The sequence below is a fragment of the Lynx canadensis genome, chromosome C2 (genome assembly GCF_007474595.2).
Source record: "Lynx canadensis isolate LIC74 chromosome C2, mLynCan4.pri.v2, whole genome shotgun sequence".
NCBI lineage: Eukaryota > Metazoa > Chordata > Mammalia > Carnivora > Felidae > Lynx > Lynx canadensis.
The window spans coordinates 156,204,702-156,220,374 of record NC_044311.2 but is presented as its reverse complement, the minus strand read 5'-3'; the positions used below and the strand labels follow the sequence as shown (position 1 = coordinate 156,220,374).

The 15,673-nt window shown below is 44.7% G+C and overlaps 1 protein-coding gene across 1 annotated transcript in view; it reads left to right on the top strand.

Annotated features, from left to right (window-relative positions):
- Positions 1-15,673, top strand: part of LOC115523110 (heat shock transcription factor 2 binding protein) — a 93,484-nt gene that overhangs the window by 14,533 nt on the left and 63,278 nt on the right. The window contains exons 4-5 of the mRNA XM_030328806.2: positions 11,241-11,390; positions 13,415-13,547. Coding sequence (XP_030184666.1) covers positions 11,241-11,390; positions 13,415-13,547 — 283 coding nt within the window. The remainder of the gene's footprint in view (positions 1-11,240; positions 11,391-13,414; positions 13,548-15,673) is intronic.

The following is a 15,673-nucleotide window of genomic DNA, read 5'->3' as shown; positions in this document are numbered from 1 at the left end:
TGGGCCTGAAAGTTTCATGGTCTGAAAGAAGTTGACCAACATACAAGAAGGAATTTGGTAAAAATCAGCAGTGCACCTGTTGGTTCAATACTTACTTAAATTGCTAAACATCCTTGTTAAATTGAAACTTAACTGGGCAGAATCTTCCTGTTTGTTTTTTTTTTTTAATTGCTAAGCATAGGAAAAAGTGCATGTTTTGTGGGCATTTTAGATGCAGTGCATAAAAATAAGCCATTCTGGTAAAGCACCAGTCAGTATAGAATGGATGAAATGACCTTGGTAAAGTAGGGTCAGATCACCAGCGTGTTATTGCCCTGACACTTTGACCTTAGTTACAACATGGGAATATTTTAGATTAAACTATTTCCTATTTCCAGCTAAGTTTCCTGTTTAACTCTCCTGCCAACTTGATACAGATGGGAGTCCCTTCGTGTTGGCCACAACAAGGCCGCATCTCTTTTTGCTGTAGAGAACTGAGAGCTGCCTCCATAGCCTCTTCTCTGGTCTCTGCCCAGGTGTCTACAGATCACGGGGCTGGACGCTGGAAGCTTATTTTAGAGTTGAGGAACCAGGAAAGAATTCGGGGACTGGATCCCACATTAGAGCACTGCTAGTAAGAACCACAGTATGGGTAGACGTCATTAGGAAAAGACAGCGGTTACTGGATCCACATGTAAGCAAAGATGAGAAAACACAGCGTGGGCTCCAAGTCATAAAGAAGCGTGATGGGGGAGCAACAGCTCCTGACCCCCCCCACCCCCGGAGAATGGCTGCCGGACAGGGGAAGCTTGGTTCCTGGCCTCAGTTGAGCTGTTTCCTCAGCAGTAGTTGAATCCGGTCAGTGGGAGTCCAGCTGGGCCTTGATGTGCACTCAGGGGCTGGCACAGTGCAGGAGAGTCCTCCTGGCAGTGGCAACCTTTGAACTCTGGAGAAGAAAGAGCCCAGCTTTCCTGGTGTGGGCGGAGCTGTTGGAGGACATCTGACTTGCTTTTCGTAGGACTGTGCTGTCCCTGTGAGGTTAGACGAGGCTCCCCACAAAGGGTCTGCCGGTTTTTACTGTCTGACCTGGCTGTCCCACGTGTGTGAACTTGGCCTACATGAGGTGCGAGTTCACCTGTGCTGAGGGGCATTTCAGTCGCTTGCCTGTGGTTTCATTTTCTCTGTGTGTCTTCTTGTGTGCACTCCTTTCACAGTTAACAGACTTGCATGTGACTGCCCGTTTTTTGTTATCTGTGTTTTTGATTTGTTAGCAAAGAGTTGCTACTTTTGTGATAGTAAATGGAAGTTGTTGCAAACATTGTATTATTTCAGGAAACTTTTTAAAGAAAAACTGCTAGTATGTTTCAGTTAAAATCAGAAATGAACTACAGAGGATTTTGAAGGAATCCTGAAAGCTTTATGCTCGGTACTCTGTTAGGTACGAGTATTCACTTTAAACAGGTAACTGTACCAGGGTTTGATTATTGTTCCTTTTTTAAAAGCAACTTTATTGAGACGTGTTTTGCATAACATGGACTTGATCTGCTGTAAAAGTGAAACTGGAACATTTTTAGTAACTGCATGCAGTCCTACAGCTTTCGCTACAATGCAGTTTGGTTTTGGTTAAAAGGTTTCAGAAAGAATTACAGAGTTGCAGGAAGGCGCAGTAAGTCCAGGGGAGTCCCTGTACCCTCCATCCAGTTTGCCCCGGTGTAGCGTCTTGCATCACTCCGGCACAAGGTCAAAGGCGGGAAACTGACACTGGTACAACCCACACAGGTTATTTGGGTTCACTGGCTTTACCTGGGTTCGTTTGTATCTCCTCAAGCGTGTGTGTACGTGTGCACACACGCTCAGTTCTGTGCCGTTTCAACACATGTATACATTCACGTATCCGTCACCAGCACGTTGAAGATACCAAACAAAGATCTCTCCATGCTTCCCTGCTGCAGCCACACCCACCCTGTGCCCCGTACTTCGCTCCAGGCAACCACCTGCACATAGTTGTCACACATTAATCTCTATCATTTTAGGGCGCCTGGGTGGCTCAGTCGGTCTTCGGCTCAGGTCATGATCTCACGGTTTGTGAGTTCGAGCCCCGCGTCGGGCTGTGTGCCGACAGCTCAGAGCCTGAAGCCTGTTTCAGATTCTGTGTCTCCCTCTCTGTCTCTACACCTCCCCTGCTTATGTTCTGTCCCTCTCGCTTTCAAAAATAAATAAACATTAAAAAAAATTTAATCTCTATCATCTTATTTCAAGAATGTCATGAAAATGGAATGTCATGAAGATGACTTTTCCCGCTCAGATTCATCCAAATTGTTGCTTGGATCAATAGTCTGCTCCTTTTTATTGCTGTGTAGTATTCCATGGTATGGCTAGATCACACTTCGCTCAACTGTTCTCTCAGGGAAGGAGTTGGTGGGTTGTTTCCGGTTTTTCGCTATTAGGAGTAGAGGTGCTATAAACATCCGTGTATAGGTTTTTGTGCGATTGTACGTTTTCATTTCTCTGGGATAGATGGCTCAAGAGTGCAGTCACTGGGTTATGTGCCAATACATGTTTACTTTTGTGAGAAATTGCCAAGTTGTGTTGCAGAGTGGTCGTTCCATTTTACATTCCCACCAGCCATGTGTGAGTGATTCATTTCTTCCACACCTTAATTGGCATTTAGTATTATCACTGGTTTTATTGTAGCCATTCTGGTAGGTGAGTTGTGGCTCTGATTTGCATTTCTCTAGTGGCTGACAATGCTGAGATCTTCTAACACGCTTATTTGCCATTGTGTATCCTCTTCTGTGAAATACCTGTTCACGTCTTTTTTTATATATAAATCTTTTTGATATTTATATATGTGTATGTATATATATATTTTACTGTTGAGTTTAAAGAGTTCTTGATATACCCTAGATAAAAGTCTGTTGGATGCGTGGTTTGCAGATAGATTCTCCCAGTGTGGAGCATGTTGTTTCATCATCTTCATGGGGGCTTTTATGGAGCTAAAGGGTTCAATCTGGGTGGCGTCCAGTTTGTTAGTTTTCCCTTCCATGATCAATGCGCTTAGTGTTGTAAGAACTTTTCTTGTAGCCCTTGGTCCTAAGGACTTTTTTCCCCTAACGGTTTTATATTTTTATATTGCACAGTTACGTTCACAATACATTTTGGGTTACGTTTTGTATAAGGTATGAACTTTGGTTGAGGTTCTTTTTTTTTTGGTCCAGCTGCTCCCATGCTTTGTGGGAGAGGTGATCTTTCCTCTTATAGCTCTGCCAGCGATCGCTTAGCGTATTTGCCTGGTCTGTTCGGGCTTCTCTGCTCTGGCCCATCGATCTGTTCTTCCATCAGAGCTCACTGTCTGATTACTGTGGCTACATAGTGAGCCTCAGCATTGGATAAAGTGATTCTTCCCGTCGAATTTTTCTTTTCCAAAATTGTCTAGACAGGTCCTGTGCTTTTCCAAATACATTTTATCATAAGATCATCTGTGTCTGTAAAAATTTTTGCTGGGATTCAGATGAGAATTGTGTCATTTCTGTAGATCAGCTTGGGGAGAACTGTTGTCTCGGTTGCATCTCGCAGTCTGCAAACAAAGCATGTGTTTCCATTTACTTAGGTTGTCTTTAATTTCTTCCATCAGTGGTTTGTAACTTTCAGCACACAGATCCTACACGTTTTGTTAGATTTTTACCTAAGCGTTTCTCTTTTTTCCTTTCTTGATTCCAATGTTTTAATTTTTATCTAACTGTAAGCGAATAGCTGAATTAGTAGAACGTTCTAAAACTCCAGATTGGCTTTTCTTACACCAGAAAAGAGTGATCAATTTAACAGGCGAAGACAGGGGATTTCTGACAACCTCTCACCCGGCATGCAGCTCATCTAGATGGCTGTCTCTTAACTGCAAAGTGACGCTCCCTCTTGCTTTTTCCAGTACTGCTCTTTAAAGGGACCAGAGACACTGACCCCTAGTAACCAGTCTGAGATGTAACACACTGGGGGTTAGTGGACATGCCAGCCTCTGGCTGTCTTGGTGAGAGACACTGTCGTGAAAATGTGACCTAGAAGATGCCATTATGCACAGTTCCCGACTTGGGCTGGCTCACAAAGGCAGAGGCAGTGAATCAGTTTTTTGTTTTGTTTTTTTTTTTCAAACCTTCCTTAAAGATTCTTTGATGCTCTGCTCTATTACTGTAGACCTGGTCTTTTTACCTGAAATTTTTTTTAAGTTCTGGGTTGCTATTATGTTAACAATTTGATGATCCCATCCTAGTACCAAAATGTCCCCCAGAATGGAGTTCAGATTTGATCAAAACATAAATCGGGGTATAGAATTATACCCCACTGTAGAATTATAAAGGGTAGGCAGAAGGAAAAGTCATCCTGAACCACTATGTGATGGCTCAGGTCTCGTCTGTGAGAATGGGAGTGGGGAAGGGGCGACATCTACATGCGTCACTGAACTTGAGAGTACTGCTGGGGACCCCCAGGACACTTCCATCTCCTGGCTTCCCTCTGCTTCCCAGACAGCTGCTCATAGAGCTGGGCGCACAGCCATCCCCTTCAGCCTGGTAACGCATGCTGGCCGTCAGGGGCCTGAGCTTGTACTTTTTGCAGGCAGAGCGGTCACAGCGGTCTCCAGATTGGTTGCCGAAAACGGGCTCGGCATACTTCAGTGGCCCATTCTGCTCATAAACCGGCCAGACGTGAAGGTGAAGGCCTCGGGAGGCCCAGATCCCACGTAATCGGAGAGGACTCTGCCACTGCCGATGTCAGTCATTGCCCTTCATGTTGACCACCAGAAAATGGTGCCATTCCCCGTATTTGGGGTCCTTCCTGCTGGGAGCGTCTGGGTCTGTCATGACCAGGGGGCAGCGTTTGCCTGGGTCGGGGCCTCCCGTGCGATCCTGGTGGGCCACTTCCTTACCTGGGTGGGCGTCCCCCTTTGTCCACCTCGTTGACCTCTGCCCCCGCGTATTTGACCTTCAGTGGGATTCTGCAGCTGCCTGTCTGCTTCCTGCAGGCTCAGGGTCCCAGGCCACTTGCTCAGGTCTCCCGGTGTTGCAGGGCTGAGCCAGGCAGACAGCGGGGAGTCTTGGCACGGCCCGGGCCTGTGGCACTGACTCAGAGCGCTCTGCAAACTGGCCCCGGGAGGCGTGGGACCAGCGGCCGGGGTGCTTTTCATTTTCTGTGGAACAGTTTTATTTATTTTATTTTATTTTTTTTATTTTTTATTTATTTTTTTTTTTTAATTTTTTTTTCAACGTTTATTTATTTTTGGGACAGAGAGAGACAGAGCATGAACGGGGGAGGGGCAGAGAGAGAGGGAGACACAGAATCGGAAACAGGCTCCAGGCTCCGAGCCATCAGCCCAGAGCCTGATGCGGGGCTCGAACTCACGGACCGCGAGATCGTGACCTGGCTGAAGTCGGACGCTTAACCGACTGCACCACCCAGGCGCCCCTGTGGAACACTTTTAAATGATGTTGTATTTTTTTAATTTTTATTTATTTTTTAAATGTTTGTTTTTGAGAGAGCGAGAGAGGGAAATTTCAGGAGAGAACACACGGGGGAGGGGCAGAGAGAGGGGGAGACAGAGGGTTCAAAGCAGGCTCAGAGCCTGATGTGGGGCTTGAGCTCACAAACCGTGAGATTATGACCTAAGCTGAAGTCAGACGCTTAACTGACTGAGCCACCCAGGTGCCCCAGTGATGTTGTGTTTCAAATTTTAGGTTTCATTTTGTTGTTGTTAATGTATAGAAATGTCATTGCTTTGTGTGTGCTGATCTTGTAACTTGTGACCTGGCTGAAGTCACTTATGAGTCTAGAAGTTTTATTTACTTTTTACTTTTACTTTTAATTTATTATTATTTTTAATGTTTATTTTTGAGAGCGAGAGAGCGTGAGGGGGGGAGGGCAGAGAGGGGGTGGACAGAGGATCCGAAGCGGGCTCTGCGTTGACAGCTCTGTGCTGACAGCAGCCAGCCCAGCGTGGGACTCGAACTCACAAACCATGGGACCATGACCTGAGCTGAAGCAGGGTGCTCAACCAGCTGAGCCCCCTAGGTGCTCCTGTTTTTTAATTTAAAAAAAAGTTTATTTCTTTTGAGAGAGAGAGAGAGAATTCACACACAAGCAGGAGAGGGACAGAGAGAGAAGGAGAGAGAATCCTAAGCAGGCTCTGCATCGTCAGTGCATGGGGCTCAATCCCATGAGTCATGAGATCATGATCTGAGCCGAAATCAAGAGTTGGGCGCTTAGCCGACTGAGCCACCCAGGGGCCCCAACTAAGAGTTAAAAAAAAATTCCTTGAGTTTTTTTTTAATGTTTATTTATTTTTGAGAGAGAGAGAGAGAGAGGGCGCATACGTGTGCATGTGTGTGTAGGGGGGCAGAGATCTGAAGCAGGCTCTGTGCTGATGACAGAGAGCCTGATATGGGGCTCGAACTCATGAGCCGTGAGATCCTTACCTGAGCTGAAGTTGGATGCTTAACCAGCTGAGCCATCCAGGTGCCCCAAGTTTATCTGTCTTTCTTCTTTCCTTTCCTTTCCTTTCCTTTCCTTTCCTTTCCTTTTCTCTTTCTCTTTCTCTTTCTCTTTCTCTTTCTCTCTCTCTCTCTCTCTCTCTCTCTCTCTCTCTCTCTTTCAGACAATCATGTCATCTACAAACAGGGACAGTTCTGTTTCTTCCTTCTGCTCTATGTACTTTTTGTTTCTCTTGTGTTATTACACTGTAGGGAACTTCTGACACTATGTTGAATAAGAGAGACAAGAGTGGACAATCTTGCCTTGTTCCTGATCTTGGGGGGAAAGCAGTCTTTCACCATTAACTATGATTTAAAAAAAATAGAGCTTTTTTTTGAAGTTTTTATTTCAATTCCAGTTAACATGTAGTGTAGTATTAGTTTCAGGTGTACAATATAGTGATTCGACACCTCCATACATCACCTGGTGCTCATCACAAGTGCCCTCCTTGATCCCCATCAGCTGTGTCACCCCCACCTCCCCCCTGGTGACCATCAGTTTGTTCTCTGTAGTTAAGAGTCTGTTTCTTGGTTCGCCTCTTTTTCTTTTCCTTTGCTCATTCGTTTCTTAAATTCCACATATAAGTGAGATCATATGGTATTTGTCTTTCTCTGACTTCTTTTGCCTAATGTTATATATACTCTCTAGCTTCATCTATGTCACTGCAAATGGCAAGATTTCACTCTTTTCTTATGGCTGAGCAATATTCCAGTGTTCACAGCAAAACTGGAAAATAGGGAGATATTCCCATGTACCGCCTGCCCCCATTCATTTGTAGCCTTCCCCATCATAAACGTAAGTATGATTTTAGCTACAGTGTTTGGTAGATGCTTTTTATCAAGTTGAAGTTCCCTTCTCTTCCTAGTTTGCTGAGAATTTTTATCACGTGTGCGTGCTGGATTTTGTTCAATTTTTAGAACGTTTCCATCACATATCTGTTTGTAGTTAGTCCTTGCTCCAGCCCTAGGCCACCACTGATCTGCTTTCTGTCTCTATAGATTTGGCTTTTCTGAATATTTTATAGGAATGAAATCATACAATATGTAGTCTTGTATGTCTGGTGTAATGCTTTGGAAGTTCGTTTATGTTAGCACGTGTCAATTGTCCTTTTTATTGTACCATATTTTATCTGTTCGCCAGTTGATAGACATTTAGTTGTTTCCAGTTTGTGACTCTTGTGAGTAATACCGCTGTGAACATTCACGTACAAGTGTTTGTGTGGACGTATACTTTAGTCTCTTTTGGGCAGGTACCTAGGAGCAAAGTTGCGGGTCATGTGGTAAGTGTATGGCCAACTTGGTGAGGAGCTGCCAAACTGTTTATCAAAGTGGGTGTGCCATTCTGCATTCCACCCAGCGATGTGTGAAGGTCCTACTTTTTCTGTATTCTTGTCAACACTTGGTGTTGTTGGTCCTTTGAATTACAGTCATGTTGGTGAGCGTGTAATGGTGACTCATTGTGGTTTTAATTTGCATTATCCTCATGTTGAGCATCTTTTCATGTGTTTATTATTCATTCACATATTTTTTTTTGGTTAAATACCTATTCACATCTTCTATTTAAATTGTTTCATTTGTCATTGAAACATATTTGACCCACAATGTTACATGAGTTTCACGTATACAATCTTTTGACTATTTTTTTTTTTTTTAATTTTTTTAACCTTTATTTATTTTTGAGACAGGGAGAGACAGAGCATGAACGGGGGAGGGTCAGAGAGAGAGGGAGACACAGAATCTGAAACAGGCTCCAGGCTCTGAGCCGTCAGCCCAGAGCCCGACGCGGGGCTCGAACTCACAGACCGCGAGATCGTGACCTGAGCCGAAGTCGGCCGCTCAACCAACTGAGCCACCCAGGCGCCCCTCTTTTGACTATTTTTAATCGGATTGTTTATTTTTGTGTTGCAAGAGTTCTTTATATTTTCTACTCATAAGTCTTTTTTTTCCTGTACAATTTAGAAATAATTTCTTTTAGTCTATGGCTTGCATTTTTACTTTCTTAATGGTGTCTTTTGAAGAGTAAAAGTTTTAAATTTTGATGAAGTTAAATTTGCTATTTTTTTAATGGATTATGACTTTGTTGTCATATCTAAGAAATATTTGCCTAACCCAAGGCCACAGAGGTTTTCTTCTAGAAATTTTACCTTTAGGTCTGTGATTCATTTTGAGTTACTGTTATTTTTATTTCTTTGCATATGACCATCTCTCTAGTTGTTTTTGTGATCATTTGTCAAAGAGACTACTTTTTCCATTGAATTGCCTTGACACTTCAGTTAAAATCAGTTGCCATAAATGTTAATGTTTCATTGATCTGTATGTCTCTACTTATGCCAGTACCACACTGGTTTGATTTCTGTAGCTTTCTAGTAAGTTTTTGTGTTTTGTTTTTGAAACTAGGCAGTGTTAGTTCCTTCTTAACATTGTTTTTCTTTTTATAAGTTTTTTTTTTTTTTTGCATTTCCATACGCATTGCAGAATCAGATTATGATTTTGTACAAACAAACCTGCTGAAATTTTGATAGGAATTGCATTGAATCTGTAGGTCAGTTTGGGTAGATTACCATTTTACCAGTATTGACTTTTCCAGCTCATGAACATGGTATATCTTTCCATTGACTTAGATCTTCTATATTTTTTCTCAGTAATGCTTTATAGTTTTTACAGTTTTGTACAGGTCTTGAACTGCATTTTTTTTCTTTTTTCTGCTTCCCACTCTTCTCATTTTCTTTTTTGAATTTGTCATTTTGAAATTGGCCTTGAGGTGGGGTAGAGTAGCTTGAGCTGGCTGAGCATCTTTTTTTTTTTTATTTAAGTTTTTATTTATTTTTGAGAGAGAGCGAGAGCATGCACAAGTGAGAGAGTGCACAAGTAGGGGAGGGACACAGAGAGAAAGGGACAGAGGATCTGAAGCAAGCTCTGCACAGACAGCAGAGAGCCCGATGTGGGTGAACCATGAGATCTGACCTGGACTGAAGGCAGATGCTTAACTGACTGAGCTACCCAGGCACCTCTTGAATCGCTTTTCTTAAGTTTATTCCTAAGTATTTTTTATTTATTTATTTATGATGTTACTGTGAATGGAATTACTTTCATTGAGTTTCTTTTGATACAGTACTGTATGTGCAGCCCTGTGTTGGGGCATATCTGCATGCGGCCACCAAATGTGACCGTAGTGAAGACCATCCTGTCCGGTCATTCTCAGCAGCTACTGAGTGATCTTATTGAAGAACTGTCATAACCAGACTAATTGGGATGCAGACTGCTTCAACTGTGAGAGAGGCTAGAGTTCCTAAAGCACATGCCTGACGTAGGTTTGCACGCATTCCCACTACTTGAGTGGGTTCAGCTATAGACACCTGAAGAATGAGTCTAGGAGTCCAGACTCCTGTTAGGGTACGGCGAGCGTTTGTAATCACCTAAGACAACATTAGCATGTGTCACAGGTTCAGTGACCATCCTTCTCCTAAAGTGAGTGTGAACATATGTGCGGATGTATATGAAACTCTGCATACTAAATACATCATCCCTAGTAGATGTGAATGGCCACCCTAGGCCAAATTATGAAGTCAACAAAGTTTGATTTGCGGCCCATTTCTTCCTTTTCTTTCCCCTTGATTTGTCCTGCATTCACCTCTCCAAAAGAAACCCCTAAAACATCTAAAATACTTTAACTTTGGGGGTTGTTGTTCTAATCATGCTTTGGTATAGAAGTATTCAACCAGGTTTCTGTATTTCTTAAGTTGATCTCTTACCAAGTAAGGAAATGCTCTCATCTTTTGGGGGAACTGCAGGTAACACAAATAGTGCAACCAGCGGTGGTGGTTGGGAGGGTCAGGAAGCCCTTTCCTGCCCAAGAGCTACCTGAAGTGAACCTTTAGGACTGTTTGTGTGGTCAGAGGGACTATCGGGACGATAGTTCATTGCTAAGAGGCCTGGCCGAAACTTGCCAGCTCTGTTCTTCGGAAGCCGCCAGTGGCCTCCGTCTCGGTGTCCCACTGGTGCTCATCTTGCTATGCACGGCGTGCCTGGGAGGCCCTCCTTTGCACTTCTCCCTGCCTCTGTCCCATCTGTCCTAGCTGGGCTTGGCTGTGCCAGGTGGTGTGTTTCCAGTGGGGTGAGCCATCTGGAGGTGACTGGCTCTTCTACTACAAATGTTGCTCTGAGGACTGCTGTGTTCGTGGTTACTTCATTGAGGTGTCCCAGGCGCCCTTGATTCTGGGTGTGGCCACTGGGGGCCTGAGGCTCCTTATGTTTCATTTTACTTGAAGTTGAGTCTTGGCAGTATTTATGTTTTTTTTTTTTAATTTAAATGTTCATTTATTTATTTTTTTGAGAGAGAGAGTGGGAGTGGGAGATGGGCAGAGAGAGAGGGAGACACGGAATCCAAAGCAGGCTCCAGGCTCTGAGCTGTCAGCACAGAGCCTGATGCGGGGCTTGAACCCACGAACTGTGAGATCATGACCTGAGCGGAAGTCGGCCGCTTAACCGACTGAGCCACCCAGGTGCCCCTTGGCAGTATTTATAAACTCTAATACAGCAGTATGTTCTTTTTCCAGAGTGTTATTTTTCAATTTTTCCTCTAAAGTTAAAAAAAATACGGGTTGTAGCTGTCTAAGGACCAGTTTTCATTTGCCAACTGTTTCCTGTAACTCCGTATGCGTTGTTCTCAACCTTCGAATGAGAAACACAATAGAGATATCTCAAGGTTGAATGGCATTTATTTTGCTGATTTTGCTTTGATTTTAGGAGAAACTCGCTCTCCGACAGCTGCTGAATGAAGCAAAGGAGCAACTCCTGCAACAGGCGGAGTACTGTACAGAGATGGGGGCGGCAGCCTGCACGCTTTTGTGGGGTGTCTCCAGCAGCGAGGACGTCGTCAAGGCCATGCTGGGAGGAGTAAGCATGGCGCCGCGGCTCCCTGCGTATCGTGGATCTGTGTTTATGGAATACCGAGGGTACAGTGTGTCTGCTGAGGCGCCCATAGGTGAAATCCACGTCTTTTGTTCACGCATCAGGTGTCGGCACACCCGCTGTGTAGAGTCCAGCATAAGCTGCTCTAGGCGGTGTGTCGGGTCAATGGAATAAGGTCCCTCATCTCCCACAATCTGCATAGTGTTCGCGGAGACAGTGCCACTCCAGTATTGTTACTTGGCATCTATACGCATTTAACAAGGTTTCTCTTTTTTTATTTTTGTCTCAATGTTCGTTTATTTTTGAGAGAGAGAGAGAGTATGTGAGCAGTGGAGGGGCAGAGAGAGACACACACAGAATCCAAAGCAGGCTCCAGGCTCCGAGCCATCAGCACAGGGCCTGACACGAGGCTTGAACTCGTGAACTGTGAGATCACGACCTGAGTCGAAGTCGGACACTTAACTGACTGAGCCACCCAGGTGCCTTGCCTTTAACAAAGTTTAAAGTGCTTTTATATATGTTACCCCGTGGGTAACATAAGAATTAATTTGTTGAAAGTGATATGTTTTTTTAACATACCTATGTTAATAGTACACACACACACACACACACACACACACACACACCCCGAGAGGCTTCCCAGAGGAAAAGAGATTTGAAGTGGGCTTTGATTAACTTGCATAGGTGGCAGTGGCAGAAAATGGGGAGTATCTCAGGAGGAGAGAGAAATAGCCTAATCAGAAGCCTGGGGTGAGAAGAAGTCTGAGATTTGTTTTAGGGCCTGTGTGTGGGTCAGTCGACACACAGTGGAGGGGCAGCGTGGTAAAGTCGTGGTGAGATGAGGCCCCAGAAGTAGGGTGAGATTTTGGAAGCCCTCAAATGCCAGGTCATAGATTTTATCCGGTGGGTGGTAAGACTGGATTCCCTGAGGGTTTTGAGTACAAGAGTGGTGGGGCAGGAGACTCTGGGAAGACTATCCTGACCGTGAGCGAGGATAGATGGGAGGCGGGCTGTGGGCATGGAGGTGGGCCAGGAATACCAGCCCAGAGGGCCCTGTGGTGGCTCGGGCAGCACCTGGTATGGGGCAGGGGCCAGGGTTGGCGGGGGCGGGAGGGGGGCTTCGGCGCCTGAGGCAGGCGTGGTGCCAGAGGACCAGAGGGACCAAGGAGGCTGTGGCTGCCCTCGAGGAGAGTGGTGTGGTCGTGAACGGAAGTGCAAGTCAGGATGTCTGGCGGGAGACCTGCAATGAATCACTTATGACTTAGAGAAATAAACATGTGTGACTTTAGGTGGAGAGATTGGTTGTATTTTCACATTTATTGAGGTGTAACTTACGTACCATATAATTCACCCATTTGTGAGTGTGCAATTCAGTGGTTTTAGCTCATTTCCAGAGTTGTGTGATCATCACCACAGCCCAGTCTGAGAACACTTGTATCAGTCCATGAAGCAGCCTCGCGCCATCTGCAAGCACGTTGGCTTCTCAGCTATTCCTTAGAGCCCCAGCCCCCCCCCCCCAGGAAATGCTTCAGAGGTTCTGCAAACTGGGAGATACTTTTGCCAAGTAACGCAGATTTATTAAACTGCCAGACAAGCCTGCTCACTGCCTTCATCTCTTGACAAGTTGAAGTTTCTGTTGCGATTGTATTTGAAAATCCGTTCTCCAAAGGTTGCAACCTATGGTTTCATGCCTAGAACAAACACTGTATTTTTCTAGCTCTTCCTGGTGCATGCTGGGTGAGCCCACTCTGATGCTTCCACTGCTGCACAAATTTGAGCTCTTCCCTCACATGGATTTTGTTTTACTTTCTGTCTGCGAGGGTAATTTTTCTACAGTTTTCCAAACGTCCTGTTTCTGGTCTTTTCAGTGGGAACTTGTCACGAAGGAGCAGACTTCTAACTACTGCTTCCGATAATTAAAACAAGCTTTTCTTCTGCGCCCTTGCACTCTTGTGTTTTGTACTGGTATTGGTGCAAAAGTGTGACACTTTTCATTTCCAAACTTTCAGGATAAAGCTTTGAAGTTTTTCAACATCACTGGTCAGACAATGGAGAGTTTTGTGAAGTCACTGGACGAGGATGTCAAGGAGCTCGATTCTGATGAAAATCAGTTTGTGTTTGCTCTGGCTGGGATCGTAACAAGTAAGTAATTCTTTTTAGATGCAGTGAACTGTCAGAGGTGTGCCTGGAGTGGTGATTACAGCCAGGGGTGTGTGTGCAGGAGCATCTCCAGGAAGGTTCTAGATGCCCTGTGGTCCTGACCCTGGAGGGTCTGATTCAGTGGGGCCGGGCCAGTACCGGTACCCAGGTGATTCTGATAAGCACCCACCGGTGAGGAAGGTGACGGATCCAGGAAACAAGAGGAGTCTGTGTGTTCCGTTCAGTTCTGCACATGGAAAGAAGTCAAAACAAACCTTTGAAGTTTAGCTACTTGTTATTTGGAGATCTGGTTATTTTGCTGATGTCTAGCGAAAGTAGAAGCCTCAAGCTAAGCCTAAGTGAGGCTCTTGCGGTTGCTTTGGTGCGAAACCCAAGTTGTTTCCCAAAGATTATAGTTATTGTTATGATACAAATACGTGATAAAACTACCGTAAGGGATAAAGCCAAGTGACTAAATAATGTAATAAGTCGTATCTCAGTATAGTGGGAAGTGATACATACTGGCGAGTGTCACAGTTCTGAAGTCAGTGAAAGAGATGTGTTGCCGTGACTGTTTTGTTCTTTACAGTCTTCTCTGTTACGTTGCTCTGTCCTCTCTGCTGTATCCTGTGCTACTCTTAGGGTAATTCTCTGCTATTAAAGAGAGAGGAAGTCTTATTTTCCTCATGGCATCATCCTTCATCTACTGAAATCCTAATGAGGCGGATCCTGTGTAGACATGTTCTTCATAATTCCTGCCAAATTGGTGATACTTCTTTGAGGTGGATATTGAGACTCAGGTGGTGTCTGGGGCGGTCCTGACCGAGCCCAGCCCTTTTCCAGGATGGCACTGCGTGCTTCCAACATGGCACCGTGGGGTGGAGGGGGCTCGAGTTACTCTTTCAAAGTTGTTTTAAGGTCTCTTTTTAAACCAAAGGCATTTGCAGACTTGATTGGGTTCTCTGCTGTTTTCAGGGGACCCAGAGGTCTGTGATGAATATGATTTGTCATTCTGTTGGGTTGTGAATCTGAACCGCTTGAATTACTGGTTAGTGTGTGGGGTGGGGCAGTTGGCCAGCAGGTAAAGCAGCCTATTGCCCAACTTACAAACTCAGCTTGGCTTTGTTTTTTCCTGCCTGGAGTTGCTTACCTGGGAACTCACAAAGAGAAAGCGTGCACTTCTACTTCCGCTTACACGTTGGTCGAAAGCTTCAAAGGTAGTAATAAAAGATACATCAATTCAAAATGGGCAAAAGTCTTGAATAAACATTTCTCCAAAGTAAACATACAAATGGCCGGTAAACACATGAAGGGATGTTCAACATCATTAGCCATCAGGGAAGTGCAAATCAAAACCACAATGAGAGGGGCACCTGGGTGGCTCAGTCGGTTAAGCTTCCAACACTTGATTTTAGCTCAGGTCACAAACTCACGGTTCATGGGTTCAAGCCCCGCGTCAGGCTCTGTGCTGACAGCATGGAGCCTGCTTAGGATTCTCTCTCTCCTCTCTGCCCCTCCTCTGCTCTCTCTCTCAAAATAAATAAACTTTTAAATATTTATATATATTGGGACGCCTGGGTGGTTCAGTCGGTTGAGCATCCGACTTCAGCTCAGGTCATGATCTCATGGTTTGTGAGTTCGAGCCCCGTGCCGGGCTCTGTGATGACAGCTCAGAGCCTGGAGCCTGTTTCAGATTCTGTGTCTCCCTCTCTCTCTGCGCCTCCCCCACTTGTGCTCTGTCTCTCTCTGCCTCTAAAAAATAAAATAATGTAAAAAAAAACTTTATATATATTTAAAGATTATTTTTTATTACTTATTAAAATTGTATGATTATTATGGTAACAGAAATATCTATAAATATCTAAAAAATGTTGTTAATGTTTATTTATTTTGAGTGAGAGAGAGAGAGAGACAGAGTGTGAGCTGGGGAGGGGCACAGAGGGAGGGAGACACAATCTGAAGCAGGCTCCAGGCTCTGAGCTGCCAGCACAGAGCCCGACACGGGGCCTGAACTCACAAAGTGTGAGATCGTGACCTGAGCCGAAGTCGGACGCTTACCCGACTGAGCCACCTAGCCGCCCGCCCCTCTACAAATAATTTTAAAGGAAAATAAACCGAGAAAAAAATGG